General features: G+C 41.6%; 1 protein-coding gene across 1 annotated transcript in view; it reads left to right on the forward strand.

Annotated features, from left to right (window-relative positions):
- The window catches only part of ITGAE (integrin subunit alpha E), an 83,507-nt gene that overhangs the window by 17,664 nt on the left and 39,909 nt on the right, over positions 1–25,934 (forward strand). The window contains 1 exon segment of the mRNA XM_078068033.1: positions 22,240–22,360. Coding sequence (XP_077924159.1) covers positions 22,240–22,360 — 121 coding nt within the window.

Below are 25,934 nucleotides of genomic sequence, written 5' to 3' on the forward strand. Positions count from 1 at the left end.
TTGTGTCCTGTTTAAAAAATATTTGTCCACCCCAGGGTCCTCTGTTTTCTCTTAAAAATGTTATTGTTTCATTTTTCAAAATCAGCCCATCCAACTCCACATTTCAACCCATCAGGAATGTGTGTATGTGTGTGTGTGTGTGTGTGTGTGTGAGAGAGAGATATTGGGTGAGAATAGTCAAGATTAATTTTTTTTTTTCAATATTGATATCCAAGTGACCCAGCACCATTTAAAAAATCATTCTTGGGTGCCTGGGTGGCTCAGTCGGTTAAGCGTCTGCCTTCGGCTCAGGTCATGGTCCCGGGGTCCTGGGATCAAGTCCTGTGTCGGGCTCCCTGCTCAGCAGGGAGTCTGCTTCTCCCTCTGACCCTCCTGCCGCTTGTGTTCTCTCTCGCTCTCTGTCTCTCAAATAATTAAATAAATAAAATCTTAAAAAAAATAAAAATAAAAAATCCTTTCCTCACTGTTCTTCACTGTCACCTTTGTCATAAAATAGGTGATCATATGTGTTTGGACTCTCTGTTCCATTGGTCTGCCTGCCCTGTGCTAGTATAATTCTGTCTTAACTATAACTTTGTAATGTCTTGATTACCAAGTCCTACAAGTTTGTTATTCTCCCTTAAGAGTGCCTGACTATTCTTGCACTATGCAATTTCCTATAAATTTTTAAATTGGCTTGTTAACATATCTCACCCCCCCACCCAGTAATTTGCTGGGATTTTGATTAGGAATCAATTGTAGCTATAGATCAGTATAGTGATAACTGACAACAGTATTGAGTCTTCCATTCATGAACATGATCTATTCCTTCATCTATTTAGATCTTTAATCTCTCCTAATCTTTTATAGTTTTCAGCATAGAGGTTTTGCATGTTTTTAGTTAGACTTATTTTTAAGCATTTGATTTTTCTGTCTTTTGCTAATAGCATCTTTAAAAGTTGTTCATTCTTTATTTGATCATTGGCGGCATATAGAAGTACAGCGTTTCTTTGTATATTGCTTCTATATCCAGAAACCTTGCTAAAGGCTCTTGTTAATTCTCAGTGTTTGGCTGTGAATCTGTTGGATTTCTCAGTCTACTTAATCATTTCATCTGCAAATAATGGCAGTTTAATTTTTTCCTTTTTAATCTTTATGGCAATCTTTTTTTCTTATTGATCTAAGTCCGCTGGTAAAATGTTGAGTAAAAATGGTGAGAGTGGGGGTGCCTGGGTGGCTCAGTCGTTAAGCATTTGCCTTCAGCTCAGGTCATGATCCCAGGGTCCTGGGATTGAGCCCCGCGTTGGGCTCCCTGCTCAGCAGGAGGCTTGCTTCTCCCTCTCCCACTCCCTCTGCTTGTGTTCTCTCTCTCGCTGTCTCTCTCTCTCTGTCAAATAAATAAATAAATAAAACTTTAAACAAACAAAAAAAAGTGGTGAGAGTGATCATCCTTGTCTCATTCCTGATTTTAGGGAAAGCTTTCAGCAACTCACCAATAAGAATGATGTGTGCTGAAGGTTTTTTGTGGATATTCTTGATCAGATTAAGGAAATTCCTTCTATTCTGGTTTACTGTGATTTTTTATCACAGACCAGTATGAGATTTTATCATGCCTTTTTCCTGCATCTATCATAATGATCCTATGATTTTTTTCCTTTTTTCCCTGTTAATGTGATAAATAAATCAGTTATTATCAAATGTCAAACCACCCTTCCATTCCTGAAATAAACTCAACTTGTTGTGATATATTATGCTTTTTATATGTCACCAGATTTGATTTGCTAACATTTTGCCTAGGATTTCTACATCTATGTCCAAGAGAGAGATCAATTGTCCTTCCTTGTATTGCTCCTGTCAGGTTTTTTTCTGATTTTTGTTTGTTTGTTTTTTAAATCTTTGCTCTTGTCAGGTTTTAATATCAATGTTATTCTGACCCCATAAGATGATTGATAAGTATTCTCTCAATCCTGTTCTCTGGAACAGTTTGTGTAAGATTGCTATTTCTTCTTTAAATGTTTGGAAGAGTTTGCTGTAAAGCCATCTGTGCTTGGAATTCTTCCTAAGGTTTTTAATAATCAATTTAATTTCTTTGATAAAGATTATTCAGTTTCCACTTTTTTCATCAGTTTTGGTAAATCTTTATTTCAAGGAATTTGCCTATTTCAACAAAATTGTGAAGCGTAGTGGCATAAAATTGTATATACTATCCTCTTATTATTTCTTAAATGTCTTAGGATCCATTCTGATGTCCTCTTTTTCATTCATATTGGTAATTTGTGTGTTCTCTTTTTTTCTTGATCAGTGTTTCTAGGGGTTTATCAGTTTTATTAACCTTTTTAGAACACAAACTTTAGGGGCACCTGGGTGGCTCAGTTGGTTAAGCGACTGCCTTTGGCTCAGGTCATGATCCCAGGGTCCTGGGATCGAGCCCCGCATCGGGCTCCCTGCTTGGCTGGAAGCCTGCTTCTCCCTCTCCCACTCCCCCTACTTGTGTTCCCTCTCTCGCTGTCTCTCTCTCTGTCAATTAATAAAATAAAATCTTTAAAACACAACTTTAGCTTTGTTGATTTTCTCTACTGTAAGTTAGGTTTCTGTTTCGTTGATATATGCTCATATCTTTATTCCTTCCTGGACTTTCTTTGGGTTTGATTTGCTATTCTTTTACCTTTTTGAGAAGGAAGCTTAGATAAGAGTTTTCCCCTTTCTTCTTTTTTAACATATGCCCTTAAGGCTGTACATTTCTTCTAAGCACTGCTTTAACTGTTTCCCACAAGTTTTGATTTCTCATATCTTAATTCTCATTTAGTTCAAAATATTTAAAAATTTCCATTGTGATTTCATTTTTGGTCCCAGATTATTTAGAAGTGCATTGCTTAATTTTGTTTTTTTTTTTCACTTACATAATTATATTTATTGTGTAGAGTTGAACATGGTCCTTTTTTTAAATTATGATGTTATGTTAATCACCATACATTACATTATTAGTTTTTGATGTAGTGTTCCATGATTGTTTGCGTATAACACCCAGTGCTCCATGCAGTACGTGCCCTCTTTAATACCCACCACGAGGCCAACCCATCCACCACCCCCTCCCCTCTAGAACCCTCAGTTTGTTTCTCAGAGTCCATAGGCTCTCATGGTTCATCTCCCCCTCTGATTTCTCCCCCTTCAATCTTCCCTTCCTGCTATCTTCTTCTTCTTCTTTTTTTTTTTTTTTAACATATAATGTATTATTTGTTTCAGAGGTACAGGTCTGTGATTCAACAGTTTTGCACAATTCACAGCGCTCACCATAGCACATACCCTCCCCAATGTCTATCACCCAGCCACCCCATCCTTCCCACCCCCCACCACTCCAGCAACCTGGTTTGTTTCCTGAGATTAAGAATTCCTCATATCAGTGAGGTTATAGGATACATGTCTTTCTCTGACTGACTTATTTCGTTCAGCAAAATACCCTCCAATTCCATCCACCTCGTTGCAAATGGCAAGCTCTCATTCCTTTTGATGGCTGCATAATATTCCATTGTATATATATACCACTTCTTCTTTATCCATTCATCTGTCGATGGACATCTTGGCTCTTTCCACAGTTTGGTTATTGTGGACATTGCTGCTATAAACATCGGGGTGCACGTACCCCTTCGGAGCCCTACATTTGTATCTTTGGGGTAAATACCCAGTAGTGCAATTGCTGGATCGTATGGTAGCTCTATTTTCAACTTTTTGAGGAACCTCCATACTGTTTTCCAGAGTGGCTGTACCAGCTTGCATTCCCACCAACAGAGTAGGAGGGTTCCCCTTCCTCCGCATCCCCGCCAACATCTGTCGTTTCCTGACTTATTATTTTAGCCATTCTGACTGGTGTGAGGTAGTATCTCATTGAAGTTTTGATTTGGATTTCCCTGATGCCAAGCGATGTTGAGAACTTTTTCATGTGTCTGTTGGCCATTTGGATGTCTTCTTTGGAAAAATGTCTGTTCATGTCTTCTCCCATTTCTTGATTGGATTCTTTGTTCTTTGGGTGTTGAGTTTCATAAGTTCTTTATAGATTTTGGATACTAGCCCTTTATCTGATATGTCATTTGCAAATATCTTCTCCCATTCTGTCGGTTGTCTTTTGGTTTTGTTGACTGTTTCTTTTGCTGTGCAAAAGCTTTTTATCTTGATGAAGTCCCAATAGTTCACTTTTGCCCTTGCTTCCCTTGCCTTTGGCGATGTTTCTAGGAAGAAGTTGCTGCGGCTGAGGTCGAAGAGGGTGCTGCCTGTGTTCTCCTTTAGGATGTTGATGGACTCTTGTCTCACATTGAGGTCTTTCAACCATTTTGAGTCTATTTTTGTGTGTGGTGTAAGGAAATGGTCCAATTTCATTCTTCTGCATGTGGCTGTCCAATTTTCCCAACACCATTTGTTGAAGAGACTGTCTTTTTTCCATTGGACATTCTTTCCTGCTTTGTCAAAGATCAGTTGACCATAGAGTTGAGGGTCCATTTCTGGGCTCTCTATTCTGTTCCATTGATCTATGTGTCTGTTTTTGTGCCAGTACCATACTGTCTTGATGATGACAGCTTTGTAATAGAGCTGGAAGTCCGGAATTGTGATGCCGCCAGCTTTGCTTCTCTTTTTCAACATTCCTCTGGCTATTCGGGGTCTTTTCTGGTTCCATACAAATTTTAGGATGATTTGTTCCATTTCTTTGAAAAAAGTGGATGGTATTTTGATGGGGATTGCATTGAATGTGTAGATTGCTTTAGGTAGCATTGACATCTTCACAATATTTGTTCTTCCAATCCATGAGCATGGAACGTTTTTCCATTTCTTTGTGTCTTCCTCAATTTCTTTCATGAGTATTTTATAGTTTTCTGAGTACAGATGCTTTGTCTCTTTGCTTAGATTTATGCCTAGGTATCTTATGGTTTTGGGTGCAATTGTAAATGGGATCGACTCCTTAATTTCTCTTTCTTCTGTCTTGTTGTTGGTGTATAGGAATGCCACTGACTTCTGTGCATTGATTTTCTATCCTGCCACTTTACTGAATTCCTGTATGAGTTCTAGCAGTTTTGGGGTGGAGTCTTTTGGGTTTTCCACAGAAAGTATCCTATCATCTGCAAACAGTGAGAGTTTGACTTCTTTGGCGATTTGGATGCCTTTTATTTCTTTTTGTTGTCTGATTGCTGTGGCTAGGACTTCTAATACTATGTTGAATAGCAGTGGTGATAGTGGACATCCCTGCCGCGTTCCTGACCTTAGGGGGAAAGCTCTCAGTTTTTCCCCATTGAGAATGATATTCGCTGTAGGTTTTTCATAGATGGCTTTTATGATCTTGAGGTATGTACCCTCTATGCCTATACTCTGAAGAGTTTTGATCAAGAAAGGATGCTGTAGTTTGTCAAATGCTTTTTCTGCATCTATTGAGAGGATCATATGATTCTTGTTCTTTCTTTTGTTAATGTATTGTATCACGTTGATTGATTTGCGGATGTTGAACCAACCTTCAGCCTAGGGATAAATCCGACTTGGTCGTGGTGAATAATCCTTTTAATGTACTGTTGGATTCTATTGGCTAGTATTTTGGTGAGAATTTTTGCATCCATGTTCATCAGGGATATTGGTCTGTAATTCTCCTTTTTGATGGGGTCTTTGTCTGGTTTGGGGATCAAGGTAATGGTGGCCTCATAAAACGAGTTTGGAAGTTTTCCTTCCATTTCTATTTTTTGGAACAGTTTCAGAAGAATAGGTATTAATTCTTCTTGAAATGTTTGGTAGAATTCCGCTGGGAAGCCATCTGGCCCTGGGCTTTTGTGTTTTGGGAGATTTTTGATGACTGCCTCAATTTCCTTAGTGGTTACAGATCTGTTCAGGTTTTCTATTTCTTCCTGGTTCAGTTTTGGTAGTTGGTACATCTCTAGGAATGCATCCATTTCTTCCAGGTTATCTAATTTGCTGGCATAGAGTTGCTCATAATATGTTCTTATAATTGTATTTCCTTGGTATTGGTTGTGATCTCTCCTCTTTCATTCATGATTTTGTTGATTTGGGTCATTTCTCTTTTCTTTTTGATAAGTCTGGCCAGGGATTTATCAATCTTGTTAATTCTTTCAAAGAACCAGCTCCTAGTTTCGTTGATCTATTCTCTTGTTCTTTTGGTTTCTATTTCATTGATTTCTGCTCTGATCTTTTTTTTTTTTTTTAATTTTTTTATTGTTATGTTAATCCCCATACATTACATCATTAGTTTTCGATATAGTGTTCCATGATTCATTGTTTGTGCATAACACCCAGTGCTCCATGCAGAACGTGCCCTCCTCAATACCCATCACCAGGCTAACCCATCCTCCCACCCCCCTCCCCTCTAGAACCCTCAGTTTGTTTTTCAGAGTCCATCGTCTCTCATGGTTCTTCTCCCCCTCCGATTTCCCCCCCTTCATTCTTCCCCTCCTGCTACATTCTTCTTCTTCTTTTTTTCTTTCTTAACATATATTGCATTATTTGTTTCAGAGGTACAGATCTGAGATTCAACAGTCTTGCACAATTCACAGCGCTTACCAGAACACATACCCTCCCCAGTGTCCATCAGCCAGTCACCCCATCCCTCCCACCCCACCCCCCACTCCAGCAACCCTCAGTTTGTTTCCTGAGATTAAGAATTCCTCATATCAGTGAGGTCATATGATACATGTCTTTCTCTGTTTGACTTATTTCGCTCAGCATAATACCCTCCAGTTCCATCCACGTCGTTGCAAATGGCAAGATCTTATTCCTTTTGATAGCTGCATAATATTCCATTGTATATATATACCACTTCTTCTTTATCCATTCATCTGTTGATGGACATCTTGGCTCTTTCCACAGTTTGGCTATTGTGGACATTGCTGCTATAAACATCGGGGTGCACGTAGCCTTTCGGGTCCCTACTTTTGTATCTTTGGGGTAAATACCCAGTAGTGCAATTGCTGGATCATATGGTGATTTCTGCTCTGATCTTTATGATTTCTCTTCTCCTGCTGGGTTTAGGCTTTATTTGCTGTTCTTTCTCCAGCTCCTTTAGGTGTAGGGTTAGGTTGTGTACTTGAGACCTTTCTTGTTTCTTGAGAAAGGCTTGTATTGCTATATACTTTCCTCTTAGCACTGCCTTTGCTGCATCCCAAAGATTTTGAATAGGTGTGTTTTCATTTTCATTGGTTTCCATGAATTTTTAAAATTCTTCTTTAATTTCCTGGTTGACCCATTCATTCTTCAGTAGGATGCTCTTTAGCCTCCATGTATTTGAGTTCTTTCCGACTTTTGTCTTGTGATTGAGTTCTAGTTTCAAAGCATTGTGGTCTGAAAATAGGCAGGGAATGATCCCAATCTTTTGGTACTGGTTGAGACCTGATTTGTGACCCAGGATGTGATCTATTCTGGAGAATGTTCCATGGGCACTAGAGAAGAATGTGTATTCCGTTGCTTTGGGATGGAATGTTCTGAATATGTCTGTGAAGTCCATTTGGTCCAGTGTGTCATTTAAAGCCTTTATTTCCTTGTTGATCTTTTGCTTAGATGATCTGTCCATTTCAGTGAGGGGGGTGTTAAAGTCCCCCACTATTATTGTATTGTTGTCAATGTGTTTCTTTGCTTTTGTTATTAATTGCCTTATATAATTGGCTGCTCCCATGTTAGGGGCATAGATATTTACAATTGTTAGATCTTCTTGTTGGATAGACCCTTTAAGTAGGATATAGTGTCCTTCCTCATCTCTTATTACAGTCTTTGGTTTAAAATCTAATTTGTGTGCTATAAGGATTGACACCCCAGCTTTCTTTTGGTGTCCATTAGCATGGTAAATGGTTTTCCACTCCCTCACTTTCAATCTGGGGTGTCTTTGGGTCTAAAATGAGTCTCTTGCAGACAGCATATCGATGGGTCTTGTTTTTTAATCCAATCTGATAGCCTGTGTCTTTTGATTGGGGCCTTTAGCCCATTTACATTCAGGGTAACTATTGAAAGATAGGAATTTAGTGCCATTGTATTGCCTGTAAGGTGACTGTTACTGTATATTGTCTGTGTTCCTTTCTGGTCTATGTTGCTTTTAGGCTCTCTCTTTGCTTACAGGACCCCTTTCAAGATTTCCTGTAGGGCTGGTTTCGTGTTTGCGAATTCCTTTAGTTTTTGTTTGTCCTGGAAGCTTTTTATCTCTCCTTCTTTTTTCAATGACAGCCTACCTGGATATAGTATTCTTGGCTGCATATTTTTGTCATTTAGTGCTCTGAATATATCCTGCCAGTCCTTTCTGGCCTGCCAGGTCTCTGTGGATAAGTCTTTTGCCAATCTAATGTTTCTACTGTTGTTGGTTACGTATCTCTTCTCCCGAGCTGCTTTCAGGATTTTCTCTTTATCTCTGAGACTTGTAAGTTTTACTATTAGATGTCGGGGTGTTGACCTATTTTTATTGAATTTGAGAGGGGTTCTCTGTGCTTCCTGGATTTTGATGCCTGTTTCCTTCCACAAATTAGGGATGTTCTCTGCTATAATTTGCTCCATTATACCTTCTGCCCCTCTCTCTCTTTCTTCTTCTTCTGGGATCCCAATTATTCTAATGTTGTTTCGTCTTATGGTATCGCTTATCTCTTGAATTCTGCCCTCATGATCCAGTAGTTGTTTATCTCTCTTTTCAGCTTCTTTATTTTCCATCCTTTGGTCTTCTATCTCACTGATTCTCTCTTCTGCCTCACTTATCCTAGCAGTTAGCACCCCCATATTTGATTGCACCTCATTAATAGCCTTTTTGATTTTGACTTGGTTAGATTTTAGCTCTTTTACTTCTCCAGAAAGGGTTTCTCTAATAACTTCCATATTTTTTCAAGCCCAGCTAGTATCTTTAAAGTGATGATTCTGAACTCTAGATCCGACATCGTACTAATGTCCGTATTGAGTAGGTCCCTGGCAGTCGGTACTACCTCTTGTTCTTTTTGTTGAGGTGATTTTTTCGGTCTTGTCATTTTGTCCAGAGGAGAATAGATTACTGAGAGAACAAAATGCTAACAGGGTCACAATGTCCCCAGAAAATATACTCTAAACAAATCAGAAAAGACCTGAAGCAGTGGGAAAAGAAAGGGAAACAGAGAAAAAAGAAAAAGAAAAAGAAAAGAAAAAGATAAAGATAAAAACAAACAAAAACAGAATAAAACAAAAAAAAAACCAGAATATGATCAAATATGATCAGGCTGGTATATAGATCAGTGCCACACACTAGATTTTGGGTGTATTTTGGTCTGTTAGAGGAAAGTGCCTCCCAAAATTTTAAAGAAAGAAAAACTTATATATGTACAAAAATAAGGGTTGATATGATGAAGGGATGGAATATGACTGTAAAGATGGATATTATAAAAAATTTTATAGAAGGAATTGATAAGAAGTTGTTTGAAAAAAGAAAGAAGAGGATTTAAAAAAAAAAAGAAAAAGGAGAGAATGTGATCAGGCAGGGGAGTAGAAAAAAACCGTACACTAGAGATTTAGGGTATATTTTGATCTGTTAGAAGAAACTATCTCAAAATTTTAAAGAGAAAACAAGTTATATATATATGCCAAAAATACGGGTAACTACTATGAAGGGATAGAATATGACTCTAAAAATGAAAAATAAAAATGTTTTTTAAAAAAGGGATTGATAAGATGTTGGTTGAAAAAGGGAAAAAGAGGCAAGATGGCGGAGGAGTAGGAGACCTGGATTTCGTCTCCTCTCAGGAATTCAGCTGGATAGGGATCAAACCATTCTGAACACCTACAAACTCAACAGGAGATCGAAGAAAAGAATAGCAACAACTCTCTGAACAGAAAAGCGACCACTTTCTGGAAGGTAGGACGTGCGGAGAAGTGAATCCGAGGCGTTATTCGGGAGGATAGACGGCGGGGGAGGGGCCTCCGTCAGCCGCTTCTGGCAAGTGATAGAGCCACGGAGCACAAAATCGGAACTTTTAGAAGTCTGCTCCGCTGAGGGACGTCACTCTGGTGGCGAAGTGGGGGGTGGAACCCTCGCGGGTCAGTGTGGTCTCAGGACCCTCGGGGTCACAGAAAGACCGGGGGTGCCTGAGTGCGGCAGAGCTCCCAGGTATCGGAGCGGGGAAGCCGGCTGCAGAGACGGAGCCCAGGCGCGGGCTCTCAGCTCGGGGTTGCCATAAACCGTGATCCACGGCACAGTCGGGCCACTGCTCCTCCAGCAGGGACCCAACAAGCGGCAGATCCGGGGAGACTCACCTTCTTCCCCCGGGAGGAGAGGTGCGGGAGCGCACCGCGGGGATCTGCTGGGTTTGGAGACTCCACCCAGGGTCGGGTGCCAGATAGAAAGGCGCGGTCACAGGCCGAGTGAGCGCGGAGTGTGGCCGGAGACCGGGGAGACGGGAGTGACTGACCGCTTTTCTCTGGGGGCTCGCTGAGGAGCGGGACCCCGAGTTCTCGGCTCCGCCGGGGCGGAGACTGGGAGGCCGCCATTTTCACTCTCCGCCTCCAAAGCTGTACGGAAAGCTTGCAGGGAACAAAAGCTCCGGAGAGCAAACCCGAGCAGATTACTTAGCCCGGACCGGGCAAGGGCGGGGCAATTCCGCCTCCGGCAAAGACATTTGGGAACCACGGCAACAGGCCCCTCCCCCAGAAGATCAGTGAGAACAGCCAGCCAAGACCAAGTTTACCGATCAATGAGAACGGCAGAACTCCAGCGCTAGGGGAATACTGCACATAGAATTCATGGCTTTTTTACCATGATTCTTTAGTCTTTCAAAGTTAATTATTATTTTTTTTTTTAACTTTTTTTCTTTTTTCCTTTTTTCTTTTTTTTTGAATTTTTCTTTTTCCCTTTTTCAACCAACATCTTTTTTTTTTTTTTTTTTTTTTAAAGATTTTATTTATTTATTTGACAGAGAGAGACACAGCGAGAGAGGGAACACAAGCAGGGGGAGTGGGAGAGGGAGAAGCAGGCTTCCCGCGGAGCAGGGAGCCCGATGCGGGGCTCGATCCCAGGACCCTGGGATCATGACCTGAGCCGAAGGCAGACGCTTAACGACTGAGCCACCCAGGCGCCCCTCAACCAACATCTTATCAATCCCTTTTTTAAAAAAAAAACATTTTTATTTTTCATTTTTAAAGTCATATTCTATCCCTTCATAGTAGTTACCCGTATTTTTGGCATATATATATAAGTTGTTCTCTCTTTAAAATCTTGAGATAGTTTCTTCTAACAGATCAAAATATAATCTAAATCTCTAGTGTATGGTTTTTTTCTACTCCCCTGCCTGATCACATTCTCTCCCTTTTTTTTTTTTTTTTAATCCTCTTCTTTCTTTTTTCAAACAACTTATCAAATCCTTTTTTAAAAAAATTTTTTATAATTTCCATCTTTACAGTCATATTCCATCCCTTCATCATATCAACCCTTATTTTTGTACATATACAAGTTTTTCTTTCTTTAAAATTTTGGGAGGGACTTTCTTTTAACAGACCAAAATACACCCAAAATCTAGTGTGTGGCACTGATCTATAATCCAGCCTGATCATATTTGATCACATTCTGTTTTTGTTTTGTTTTGTTTTGTTCTGCTTTTGTTTGTTTTTATCTTTATCTTTTTCTTTTTTCTTTTTTTCTTTCCTTTTCTTTTTTCTCTCTTTCCCTTTCTTTTCCCACTACTTCAGGTCTTTTTTGATTTGTTTAGAGTATATTTTCTGGGGACGTTGTTACCCTGCTAGCATTTTGTTCTCTCATTAATCTATTCTCCTCTGCACAAAATGACAAGACGGAAAAAATCACCTCAACAAAAAGAACAAGAGGTAGTACCGACTGCCAGGGACCTACTCAATACGGACATTAGTACGATGTCAGATCTAGAGTTCAGAATCATCACTTTAAAGATACTAGCTGGGCTTGAAAAAAACATGGAAGTTATTAGAGAAACCCTTTCTGGAGAAGTAAAAGAACTAAAATCGAACCAAGTAGAAATCAAAAAGGCTATCAATGAGGTGCAATTAAATATGGGGGCGCTAACTGCTAGGATAAATGAGGCAGAAGAAAGAATCAGTGAGATAGAAGACCAAAGGATGGAAAATAAAGAAGCTGAGAAAAAGAGAGATCAACAACTACTGGATCACGAGGGCAGAATTCGAGAGATAAACGATACCATAAGACGAAACAACATTAGAATAATTGGGATCCCAGAAGAAGAAGAAAGAGAGAGAGGGGCAGAAGGTATAATGGAGCAAATTATAGCAGAGAACTTCCCTAATTTGGGGAAGGAAACAGGCATCAAAATCCAGGAAGCACAGAGAACCCCTCTCAAAATCAATAAAAATAGGTCAACACCCCGACATCTAATAGTAAAACTTACGAGTCTCAGAGACAAAGAGAAAATCCTGAAAGCAGCTCGGGAGAAGAGATATGTAACCTACAATGGTAGAAACATTAGATTGGCAACAGACTTATCCACAGAGACCTGGCAGGCCAGAAAGGACTGGCAGGACATATTCAGAGCACTAAATGAGAAAAATATGCAGCCAAGAATACTATATCCAGCTAGGCTGTCATTGAAAATTGAAGGAGAGATAAAAAGCTTCCAGGACAAACAAAAACTAAAGGAATTTGCAAACACGAAACCAGCCCTACAACAAATATTGAAAGGGGTCCTCTAAGCAAAGAGAGAGCCTAAAAGCAACATAGACCAGAAAGGAACACAAACAATATACAGTAACAGTCACTTTACAGGCAATACAATGGCACTGAATTCCTATCTTTCAATAGTTACCCTGAATGTAAATGGGCTAAATGCCCCAATCAAAAGACACAGGCTATCAGATTGGATTAAAAAACAAGACCCATCGATATGCTGTCTGCAAGAGACTCATTTTAGACCCAAAGACACCCCCAGATTGAAAGTGAGGGGGTGGAAAACCATTTACCATGCTAATGGACACCAAAAGAAAGCTGGGGTGGCAATCCTTATATCAGACAAATTAGATTTTAAACCAAAGACTGTAATAAGAGATGAGGAAGGACACTATATCCTACTTAAAGGGTCTATCCAACAAGAAGATCTAACAATTGTAAATATCTATGCCCCTAACATGGGAGCAGCCAATTATATAAGGCAATTAATAACAAAAGCAAAGAAACACATCGACAACAATACAATAATAGTGGGGGACTTTAACACCCCCCTCACTGAAATGGACAGATCGTCTAAGCAAAAGATCAACAAGGAAATAAAGACTTTAAATGACACACTGGACCAAATGGACTTCGCAGACATATTCAGAACATTCCATCCCAAAGCAACGGAATACACATTCTTCTCTAGTGCCCATGGAACATTCTCCAGAATAGATCACATCCTAGGTCATAAATCAGGTCTCAACCGGTACCAGAAGATTGGGATCATTCCCTGCCTATTTTCAGACCACAATGCTTTGAAACTAGAACTCAATCCCAAGAGGAAAGTCGGAAAGAACTCAAATACATGGAGGCTAAAGAGCATCCTACTGAAGAATGAATGGGTCAACCAGGAAATTAAAGAAGAATTAAAAAAATTCATGGAAACCAATGAAAATGAAAACACAACTATTCAAAATCTTTGGGATACAGCAAAGGCAGTCCTAAGAGGAAAGTATATAGCAATACAAGCCTTTCTCAAGAAACAAGAAAGGTCTCAAGTACACAACCTAACCCTACACCTAAAGGAGCTGGAGAAAGAACAGCAAATAAAGCTTAAACCCAGCAGGAGAAGAGAAATAATAAAGATCAGAGCAGAAATCAATGAAATAGAAACCAAAAGAACAGTAGAACAGATCAACGAAACTAGGAGCTGGTTCTTTGAAAGAATTAACAAGATTGATAAGCCCCTGGCCAGACTTATCAAAAAGAAAAGAGAAATGACCCAAATCAACAAAATCATGAATGAAAGAGGAGAAATCACAACCAACACCAAAGAAATACAAACAATTATAAGAACATATTATGAGCAACTCTATGCCAGCAAATTAGATAACCTGGAAGTAATGGATGCATTCCTAGAGATGTATCAACTACCAAAACTGAACCAGGAAGAAATAGAACACCTGAACAGACCTATAACCACTAAGGAAATAGAAGCAGTCATTCAAAAATCTCCCAAAACACAAAAGCCCAGGGCCAGATGGCTTCCCAGCGGAATTCTACCAAACATTTCAAGAAGAATTAATACCTATCATTCTGAAACTGTTCCAAAAAATAGAAATGGAAGGAAAACTTCCAAACTCATTTTATGAGGCCAGCATTACCTTGATCCCAAAACCAGACAAAGACCCCATCAAAAAGGAGAATTACAGACCAATATCCCTGATGAACATGGATGCAAAAATTCTCACCAAAATACTAGCCAATAGGATCCAACAGTACATTAAAAGGATTATTCACCACGACCAAGTGGGATTTATCCCTGGGCTGCAAGGTTGGTTCAACATCCGCAAATCAATCAACGTGATACAATACATTAACAAAAGAAAGAACAAGAATCATATGATCCTCTCAATAGATGCAGAAAAAGCATTTGACAAAGTACAGCATCCTTTCTTGATCAAAACTCTTCAGAGTATAGGGATAGAGGGTACATACCTCAATATCATAAAAGCCATCTATGAAAAACCTACAGCGAATATCATTCTCAATGGGGAAAAACTGAGAGCTTTCCCCCTAAGGTCAGGAACGTGGCAGGGATGTCCACTATCACCACTGCTATTCAACATAGTATTGGAAGTCCTAGCCACAGCAATCAGACAACAAAAAGAAATCAAAGGCATCCAAATCGGCAAAGAAGTCAAACTCTCACTCTTTGCAGATGATATGATACTTTATGTGGAAAATCCCAAAGACTCCACCCCAAAATTGCTAGAACTCATACAGGAATTCAGTAAAGTGGCAGGATATAAAATCAATGCACAGAAGTCAGTGGCATTCCTATACACCAACAACAAGTCAGAAGAAAGAGAAATTAAGGAGTTGATCCCATTTACAATTGCACCCAAAACCATAAGATACCTAGGAATAAATCTAACCAAAGAGGCAAAGGATCTGTACTCAGAAAACTATAAAATACTCATGAAAGAAATTGAGGAAGACACAAAGAAATGGAAAAACGTTCCATGCTCATGGATTGGAAGAACAAATATTGTGAAGATGTCAATCCTACCTAGAACAATCTACACATTCAATGCAATCCCCATCAAAATACCATCCACTTTCTTCAAAGAAATGGAACAAATCATCCTAAAATTTGTATGGAACCAGAAAAGACCCCGCATAGCCAGAGGAATGTTGAAAAAGAAAAGCAAAGCTGGCGGCATCACAATTCCGGACTTCCAGCTCTACTACAAAGCTGTCATCATCAAGACAGTATGGTACTGGCACAAAAACAGACACATAGATCAATGGAACAGAATAGAGAGCCCAGAAATGGACCCTCAACTCTATGGTCAACTGATCTTTGACAAAGCAGGAAAGAATGTCCAATGGAAAAAAGACAGTCTCTTCAACAAATGGTGTTGGGAAAATTGGACAGCCACATGCAGAAGAATGAAACTGGACCATTTCCTTACACCGCACACAAAAATAGACTCCAAATGGTTGAAAGACCTCAATGTGAGACAGGAGTCCATCAAAATCCTAAAGGAGAACACAGGCAGCAACCTCTTCGACCTCAGCCGCAGCAACTTCTTCCTAGAAACATCGCCAAAGGCAAGGGAAGCAAGGGCAAAAATGAACTATTGGGACTTCATCAAGATAAAAAGCTTTTGCAAAGCAAAGGAAACAGTCAACAAAACCAAAAGACAACTGACAGAATGGGAGAAGATATTTGCAAATGACATATCAGATAAAGGGCTAGTATCCAAAATCTATAAAGAACTCATCAAACTCAACACCCAAAGAACAAAGAATCCAATCAAGAAATGGGCAGAAGACATGAACAGACATTTTTCCAAAGAAGACATCCAAATGGCCAACAGACACATGAAAAAGTGTTCAATATCGCTCGGCATCAGGGAAATCCAAATCAAAACCTCAATGAGATACCACCTCACACCAGTCAGAATGGCTAAAATTAACAAGTCAGGAAATGACAGATGTTGGCGAGGATGCGGAGAAAGGGGAACCCTCCTACACTGTTGGTGGGAATGCAAGCTGGTGCAGCCACTCTGGAAAACAGTATGGAGGTTCCTCAAAAAGTTGAAAACAGAGCTACCATATGATCCAGCAATTGCACTACTGGGTATTTACCCCAAAGATACAAAAGTAGGGACCCGAAAGGCTACGTGCACCCCGATGTTTATAGCAGCAATGTCCACAATAGCCAAACTGTGGAAAGAGCCAAGATGTCCATCAACAGATGAATGGATAAAGAAGAGGTGGTATATATATACAATGGAATATTATGCAGCCATCAAAAGGAATGAGATCTTGCCATTTGCAACGACATGGATGGAACTGGAGGGTATTATGCTGAGCGAAATAAGTCAAACAGAGAAAGACATGTATCATATGACCTCACTGATATGAGGAATTCTTAATCTCAGGAAACAAACTGAGGGTTGCTGGAGTGGGGGGTGGGGTGGGAGGGATGGGGTGACTGGCTGATGGACACTGGGGAGGGTATGTGTTCTGGTAAGCGCTGTGAATTGTGCAAGACTGTTGAATCTCAGATCTGTACCTCTGAAACAAATAATGCAATATATGTTAAGAAAGAAAAAAAGAAGAAGAAGAATGTAGCAGGAGGGGAAGAATGAAGGGGGGGAAATCGGAGGGGGAGAAGAACCATGAGAGACGATGGACTCTGAAAAACAAACTGAGGGTTCTAGAGGGGAGGGGGTTGGGAGGATGGGTTAGCCTGGTGATGGGTATTGAGGAGCGCACGTTCTGCACGGAGCACTGGGTGTTATGCACAAACAATGAATCATGGAACACTATATCTAAAACTAATGATGTAATGTATGGGGATTAACATAACAATAAAAAAATTAAAAAAAAAAAAAGAAAAAGGGAAAAAGAAAAATTAAAAAAAAAAAAAGACAGTTAAAAAAAAATTAACTTTGAAAGGCTAAAGAATCAGGTTAAAAACGCCATGGATTCTATGTGCATTATTCCCCTAGCGCTGGAGTTCTGCCGTTCTCATTGATCGGTAAACTTGGTCTTGGCTGGCTGTTCTCGCTGATCTTCTGGGGGAGGGGCCTGTTGCCCTGGTTCCCAAATGTCTTTGCCGGAGGCGGAATTGCCCCGCCCTTGCCTGGTCCGGACTAAGTAATCTGCTCCGGTTTGCTCTCGGGAGCTTTTGTTCCCTGCAAGCCCTCCGTACAGCTTTGGAGACGGAGAGTGAAAATGGCGGCCTCCCAATCTCCGCCCGGAGGAGCCGAGAACTCGGGGCCCCGCTCCTCAGTGAGCCCCCAGAGAAAAGCAGTCAGTCACTCCCGTCTCCCCGGTCTCTGGCCGCACTCCGTGCTCACCCGGCCTGTGACCGAGCATTTCTATCTCTGGCACCCGACCCCGCGTGGAGTCTCCAAACCCAGCAGATCCCTGCGGTGTGCTCCCGCACTTCTCCTCCCGGGGAAGGAAGGTGAGTCTCCCCGGATCTGCCGCTTGTTGGGTCCCTGCTGGAGGAGCAGTGGCCCGACTGTGCCGCGGATCACGGTTTATGGCAACCCCGAGCTGAGAGCCCGCTTCCCAGCTCCGTCTCTGCAGCCGGCTTCCCCGCTCCGATACCTGGGAGCTCTGCCGCACTCAGGCAACCCCGGTCTTTCTGTGACCCCGAGGGTCCTGAGACCACACTGTCCCGTGAGGGTTCCACCCCCCGCTTAGCCACCGGAGTGACGTCCCTCAGTGAGCAGACTTATAATAGCTCTGATTTTGTGCTCCGGGGCTCTATCACTTGCCAGAAGCGGCCGACGGAGGCCCCTCCCCCGCCTTCTATCCTCCCGAATATCGCCTCGGATTCACTTCTCTGCACGTCCTACCTTCCAGAAAGTGGTCGCTTTTCTGTTCAGAGAGTTGTTGCTATTCTTTTCTTCGATCTCCTGTTGAGTTTGTAGGTGTTCAGAATGGTTTGATCCCTATCTAGCCGAATTCCTGGACCCCACGAAATCCAGGTCTCCTACTCCTTCGCCCCCCCTCCCCCGTTGAGCACTTTTTAATGTGTCTGTTGGCCATTTAGATGTCTTCTTTTTTTTTTTTTTAAAGATTTTATTTATTTATTTGACAGAGAGAGACATAGCGAGAGAGGGAACACAAGCAGGAGGAGTAGGAGAGGGAGAAGCAGGCTTCCCCACGGAGCAGGGAGCCCGATGTGGGGCTCGATCCCAGGGTCCTGGGATCACGACCTGAGCCGAAGGCAGACGCTTAACTACTGAGCCACCCAGGCGCCCCTAGATGTCTTCTTTGGAAAAATGTCTGTTCATGTCTTCTGCCCATTTCTTGATTGGATCATTTGCTCTTTGGGTGTTGAGTTTCATAAGTTCTTTATAGATTTTGGATACTAGCCCTTTATCTGATATGTCATTTGCAAATATCTTCTCCCATTCTGTCGGTTGCCTTTTGGTTTTGTGGACTGTTTCTTTTGCTGTGCAAAAGCTTTTTATCTTGATGAAGTCCCAATAGTTCACTTTTGCCCTTGCTTCCCTTGCCTTTGGCGATGTTTCTAGGAAGAAGTTGCTGCGGCTGAGGTCGAAGAGGGTGCTGCCTGTGTTCTCCTTTAGGATTTTGATGGACTCCTGTCTCACATTGAGGTCTTTCAACCATTTTGAGTCTATTTTTGTGTGTGGTGTAAGGAAATGGTCCAATTTCATTCTTCTGCATGTGGCTGTCCAATTTTCCCAACACCATTTGTTGAAGAGACTGTCTTTTTTCCATTGGACATCCTTTCCTGCTTTGTCAAAGATCAGTTGACCATAGAGTTGAGGGTCCATTTCTGGGCTCTCTATTCTGTTCCATTGATCTATGTGTCTGTTTTTGTGCCAGTACCATACTGTCTTGATGATGACAGCTTTGTAATAGAGCTGGAAGTCCGGAATTGTGATGCCGCCAGTTTTGCTTTTCTTTTTCAACATTCCTCTGGCTATGCGGGGTCTTTTCTGGTTCCATACATATTTTAGGATGATTTGTTCCATTTCTTTGAAAAAAGTGGATGGTATTTTGATGGGGATTGCATTGAATGTGTAGATTGCTCTAGGTAGCATTGACATCTTCACAATATTTGTTCTTCCAATCCATGAGCATGGAACATTTGTGAGGGAGTCATTGATAAAGGTACATTTTTCCTTCTGCACCATTTCTTCAGTCTTTTGGGTACTCATGGTTATCTTGCATTCAAACTACCTTTAAAAATAAAGGTATAGCACAGAAAAATACACTGAGGGTAAAATAAATACTAAACCTGAACACACTTCAAAATACATAGAATAGCTTATGCATTTAACAGACTGCAGAATCACAGAAGCTACTACCTCTCCAGCCCTTTCAATCACCATGTATATGCAAAAACAAAGCATTTGGGATTTATCCAAACAAGGCAAGCAGTGCACATTTGTTTCCTATGATATTGTTGGGCTAGGAGCTGTTTTATTAAGAAAATTAGTATGTTTTTGCCTGAAAGTGTGATGTCAGAACATCATTCCTTATAGCATGTTTATGTGGTGTATTTAAGGATGAAAAAGTCATTATACCATCATAAAAAAAAAGTGTTTTCCAAAAAGTAGTATAGCTTTTCAAGAGCTAGTGCAAAAAGTTTTTCATTGAATAGTAGTTGAACAGATGAGTTCTGTATGCTGAACTTCACCTTGCCCTGTTTCTATGGAAATAATATATATTAGAGTTTTTACAGTGGAGTGGCATGGTCCCAACAGAGGCCCAGATGCATATGGGAATTCTGAGAATGATCAAGTTGGTACTGCAAATCTATGGGGATAAGATGAGCTATTCAAGAAATAATGTTGAGACAATTTCATTTGTGGGGAGAAAAAGTAAAAGCTGGATCGCTATTTTACTCCATACACAAAAATAAAGTGTAGCTGGATCAAAGATTCAAGTGTAAGAAGTGAAACAAAAAAACCCCAAAATATAGAGGAAAACATGAGTGAACTTTTTTTTAAAAATTTTATTATGTTATGTTAGTCACCATACAATACATCATTGGTTTTTGATGTGGTGATCCACGATCCATTGTTTTCATATAACACCCAGTGCTCCATGCAGTACGTGCCCTCCTTAATACCCATCACCGGGCTAACCAATCCCCCCTCCCCCCTCCCCTCTAAAACCCTGTTTGTTTCTCAGAGTCCATAGTCTCTCATGGTTCATCTCTCCCTCCAGTCCCCCCCCCCCCATTTTCCCCTTCCTTCTCCTAATGTCCTCCAAAACATGAGTGAACTTTAAAAAAATCACTGAATGGGGAAGCATGACAAAACTCAAGAGTCATAAATGAAAAATGACTACATACAAACTATAGATGTGGGGAAAGATATCATGCAAGCCAAATAAATAGCTAAGTGAGAAACAGTATCTTTAACACATTGATAATTTCTTTTGGATTCAAAAAACTCTTACAGGGCGCCTGAGTGGCTCAGTCATTAAGCGTCTGCCTTCGGCTCAGGTCATGATCCCGGGGTCCTGGGATCGAGCCCCGCATCGGGCTCCCTGCTCCGCGGGAAGCCTGCTTCTCCCTCTCCCACTCCCCCTGCTTGTGTTCCCTCTCTCGCTGTCTCTCTCTCTGTCAAATAAATAAATAAAATCTTAAAAAAAACCCAACTCTCACAAATTAGTAAGAAAGCAATAAATACTTCATACAAATGGATAATATATATTAATAGGTAGGAAACAACTTAAAATAAGAGGCTTGACCTCACTCATAATTTAAAATATATTTTGGAACAAAATGATAAGGTACTCTTTCAAAACAAGGATGAAAAGGTCTGCACACAGCTCAAGCAGCGCTGTGGGGAAACAGGCCTTTTCCTATTCTGTTGTTGTATGTATTGGCATAGCCTCTGTGGGGGGCAATCTGTCAATATCAATTTTTCCTCAAAACTTTTTAGTGAAAAATTTCAAATATACAGAAAAGTTGAAATAATTGTGCAGTGGAAAATTATATACCACACTTAGATTTTACAATTGTCAACATTTTGTTATATTTGCATTATCACATATATATCATATATATAAACATATATCTGTATATCCATCTTCATATATCCATCTAGCCATCCATCAAGCTATCTTGCATTTTGATGCATTTCAAAGTAAACTGCAGACATTGGTATACTTTATCCCTAAATATTTCAGCATACATATCAACTAGAGTTCAGTGTTTGTTTATGGTTCTTTTTTGAGGGAAAATTTACCTTTGGTGAAATGCACAAATTTTAAGTTGACCATTCAGTGTGTTTTTGACAAATGCACACACCTTTGTCATCCAAATTCCTATCAAAATCTAGGATATTTCCATCAGCCTACAAAGTTTCTTCCTGTCCCTTCCCAGTTAAGCTCCATCCCCATACCCCCAGGAAATATTTTTTACTATAGATCAGTTTTGCCTATTCTAGAACAACATGTAAGTGGAATTATACGGTAGATACTCTTTTATATAAAACTTCTTTCACTCAGCATAATGATTTTTGTGATATACCCATCTCTCTGTGTGTGTCAATTGCTCATTCCTTTTTACTCCTGAGTAGTATTCCATTGCATGAATTTACCACAGTTAGTTTATCCCTTCTCCAGTTGATGGACCTTTGAGTTGTTTCCAGTTGGGAACTATTACAAATAAAGCTTCTGTAAACATTCTTGTACCTGTTTGAAGACATGTTTTCTCTTGGGTCACTTGATGGAGGGTCATAGATAGAATGTATGTATATCCTCTCCCTGGGGCTCAACTTTGGTACAAGACCCTGTCGTGAGTATGCGCTATCTGACGGGTACAGAAAGTGCATAGTGGGAGGTGTGAGAAGGTGGGAAGTACTTCTAGGGGAGAACCAGGGAAGGCTTCCTGGAGGAAGAGGCCTTGGTGCTGACACAGTTTAGTAGGAGGACTGGGGGGGCGGGGGTCTGGGTCAGACATGCCTACATTCCTGTCCTATTCCCACAGGAAAAAGATCCTGGGAGTCTCAATTTCTCGTTTGTAAAATGGGTGTGATGACCCCACAAGATGTGACTGAATGATGGGAGTCAAAGACCTAGCCAAGCCCTCAACAGGCTCCCTCTTTTGTTAAATGTTCCTCTGTTTTCCACAGGCCTTGCTCCTCTGGTGGCCTTCAACGTGGATGAGGCCCGGATCTGGGTGACTCCTGAGGGAGGCACACCCTATGTGCTCAGCTCCCTTCTGCACCAAGACTCCAGCACCAACCAGACCTGGTGAGTGGCGCCCGGCAGATGGGAGGCATAATTGAGGGCGCCTCTGGGGAGTCTGAACAAGCCCCAGAGAAGGCCTTGCACCCCACCCCCACAGTCTGGGAACAACCTCCCTTCACTTTCAAAAAGGTGTACAGGAGAGAGGCTGTGAGCACTAGGCCAATCCTAGCCCTTTTCACTGTCAGGGAGCGGGGGCAGGATATGACCTCAAAACTATTTTAAAATAAAGTTTATTAATGAATCATGGAACACTATATCTAAAACTAATGATGTAATGTATGGGGATTAACATAACAATAAAAAAATTAAAAAAAAATAAAATAAAGTTTATTAAGGCTGTTTTGTCTCTTACAAAAGTAACACATGCTCAGTATAGAAATTTTGGGCAATGACAAAAATATCAAAGAAAAAATGGAAACTGTGAGGCCTCAGGGAATGTGGTTAAGAGGCAGGTTGTGGGTCTGGTAGCCAGGGGTCAGTGACAGCTTTACTCTGTACTTGTAGTGAGGCACTCAACCCACAGCCCGTTTCTTATCTCTACTGTAGGGGTAGAGATTTCCCTACATCACGGGGTTGTTGCATAAGACTATTTGAGTTAATGCACAGAAAGGATTTATTACAGTTTCTGGGCAAACTCAAGCTCACTAAACATTGCATTTGTGTTTTTAAAATCTCATCTGGGCGATGCCTGGGTGGCTCAGTTGGTTAAGTGTCTGCCTTCGGCTCAGGTCATGATCTCAGGGTCCTGGGATGGAGCCCCACATCGGGTTTCCTGCTCCGCGGGGAGTCTGCTTCTCTCTCTCTCTTCCTCTGCCCCTCCCCACTGCTCATTCTCTCTCTCTCAAACAAATAAAATCTTAAAAAAAAAAAAAAATCTCATCTGTACCCACCCATTAGATAAACCACAAATTTTAAATGTGGCAAAATTCTGCTGGTGAGGATGTGGGAACCTGTGGGGCTGTAAATTGATATAACCAACTCAGAGAATCGTTTTACCGTATCTGGTAATGTTGAAGATGCCTTTGACCCAGCCATTCCACTCCCAGACGCCAACCTTAGAGATAGTCCCAGGCACATGTAAAGCTATTTATTGTAGCATTTCTTAGAATAGTGAAAGACTGGAAATGGTCCTCATTAGGTAAATGGAGGAAATAAACTGTGAATCATATACGATGCAATATTAGAAGCAGGTCAAATGAATAAAATGAGCACAGTGGTTGTTAACTTGAATCCCTCCCAAAATGAAAGGTAAAAACGGCGATTGTTGAATTATATATACAATAGTCATTTATTCAACAAATATCTATATGGAGCACTGACTATGTGCCAGACCCTGAAGTTACAGCAGTGAGCAAAGTAGACAAAAATTCTTAGGCTCAGGGGAGATAGACAATGAGCAAGCAAGCAAAATATGTATTATATCAGATGGGGATAGTGGGGATATGCTAATGTAGAAACATGTCTTTAGTTTTGTCCCTTACTGTCACCAAAATGACTTTTAGAGCTGCTTTGTTTTGAAGCCAGGATCCAGTCAAGGTTCACGTGTCCCATATTGTTGTGTCTCTTTATTCTCTTTTAATCTAGAGCAATTTTTCCTTTCCTTTTTGTTCATAACGGTCATATGGCTTTCTCTGTGCTTGCTGTGACCCAGCCCTGCTCATGCCCTGCCCCAGGCCAGTCCCCTCCCCATCCCCGCTGCTTTGCTTCTTGTCAGTGGTCAAGGGTTTCCTTCTTACCCCAGCACACATGAGCCACGAGCCCAGCATCCAGACAGGCTTTGGGGCAGAGCCAGATGAGGAGCCCAAGTTTTCTGGCTGAGCAGAGCTCCCCATCTTCCCAAGTTGAGCATAGCAGAAGCTCTGTTTGGTGGAGGATGGGTAGGCAGTAGCAGCTCCTGAGGCAGCCTTATAGCCCTGGGACTTGGGCCATGACCCCGCCAGCCAAGCGTGCTTGGACCCCTTGCTAGACTGTGGTTTCCTCACTGTACAGTGAAGAGGCTGGTGACCATGTAAGTGGGGAGGGCAGGGTCAGTTTGTTCATTCATTCATACATTCAGCAAGTATTTATGGAGCATCGACTCAGTCACAGGCTAAGTGTGGGGATAAGATAGTGAAAGAGGCACAGTCCCTGCCCTCGTGGAACCCCCTGGCTCATGAAGGAGACAGACAAGGCAGGCGATGACAAGAGGAGTGATGGCAGCTCTGGTGGGGATGTCTAGGGTACTTTGGAGACATAGAGGCAGGTGTATCCTTTAGCTACAAGGTGTGCACAACCCTGGGGCTGAGGAGATGAGTAGGAATTAGTGTGAGAAGGCAGGGGAGGGGGATGTCCCAGCCAAGAGCAGTGTGGTCAGAAGCCTGGAAGCCAGTGCGAGCAAAGTCAAGGAACAGAAAATGTCAGGTGATCGAAGCTGAGTGCAATGAGCAATAGGCTGGGAGAGGTGGGTGGTGCCTTGTTACCTAGGCACCAAGGATTTGAGGCTCCAGAAAGGTTTGACGCAGGAAGGGGTGGTGAGAAGGATGTTAACAAGTTCTTGGCTGCAGGAAGTTGAATTAAAGGTTGGTGTTTGTTGTGTTTTTTGTTGTTCTTGTTTTGGTAAAATGTTATGGACATTTGCCACGCATAAAAAATGCACCCATCATAAGCGTGTAGCTCAGTGAATGTTTGCAAAGCGAACCACCTATGTAAGCGGCATCCAAATGAAGAAGCAGAACATTACCAGCCTCGGGATGCCTGGGTGGCTCAGTCAGTGAAGCGTCTGCCTTCGGCTCAGGTCATGATCCCAGGGTCCTGGGATCGAGTCCCACATAGGGCTCCCTGCTCAGCGGGAAGCCTGCTTCTCCCTCTCCCCCTCCCCCTGCTTGTGCTCTCTCTCTCTCTGACAAATAAATAAAATCTTAAAAAAAAAAAAAAAAGGCACATTACCAGCCTCACCTAAGCCCCCTCTAGCCTGGTGTTCCCTTCCAGGCACATCCCCTGCCAAGAGCTAACCAGTGCTCTGATCTCCACCTCCCTGGATTAGTTTTGCTTGTTCTCGAACTTATAAATGAGGCATGCCATTATTCTCCCTCAATAGAGTCTGTGAATTTTGAAAATGGTATTGCCGGAGACAATGATACTTATTCTCATTGCTCTAAGTCTTCCATTATGTGAACAGTGCTGACGATGGGCATTTGGGCAATTTCCTTGGACAAATTATACTGCTCTTGATGGGCAAGTGTACTTCCTTTTATCAGGCATGTGCCCAGCATTGGAATTGCTGGGTCAGGACTTATGCATAGAGCCAACATTTAGTTTTCCAAACTTGCAGTGCATGAGTGTTCTGGTTGCTCCCCATGCTCCTGCAAGCCAGGTGTCAATCCCAGTTATTTGTGACCATCTCTTGCCCAGTCCCCTCCCACCAGCACCCCAGCAGGACCCTCTCCAGCTCCAGGCCCCCTGACTAGAAGCCAAGGTGATTGAAGCCCCTGGAGCAGAAGGCTCTGGGTCCACCACAGGGTGCAAGGAGAGCCCAGCTGGGCTCATGAAAACCTCCCTGAACACCTGCTGAAGCAGAGGGGGCTCATGGGAGGATGTG

The sequence above is a fragment of the Halichoerus grypus genome, chromosome 2 (genome assembly GCF_964656455.1).
Source record: "Halichoerus grypus chromosome 2, mHalGry1.hap1.1, whole genome shotgun sequence".
NCBI lineage: Eukaryota > Metazoa > Chordata > Mammalia > Carnivora > Phocidae > Halichoerus > Halichoerus grypus.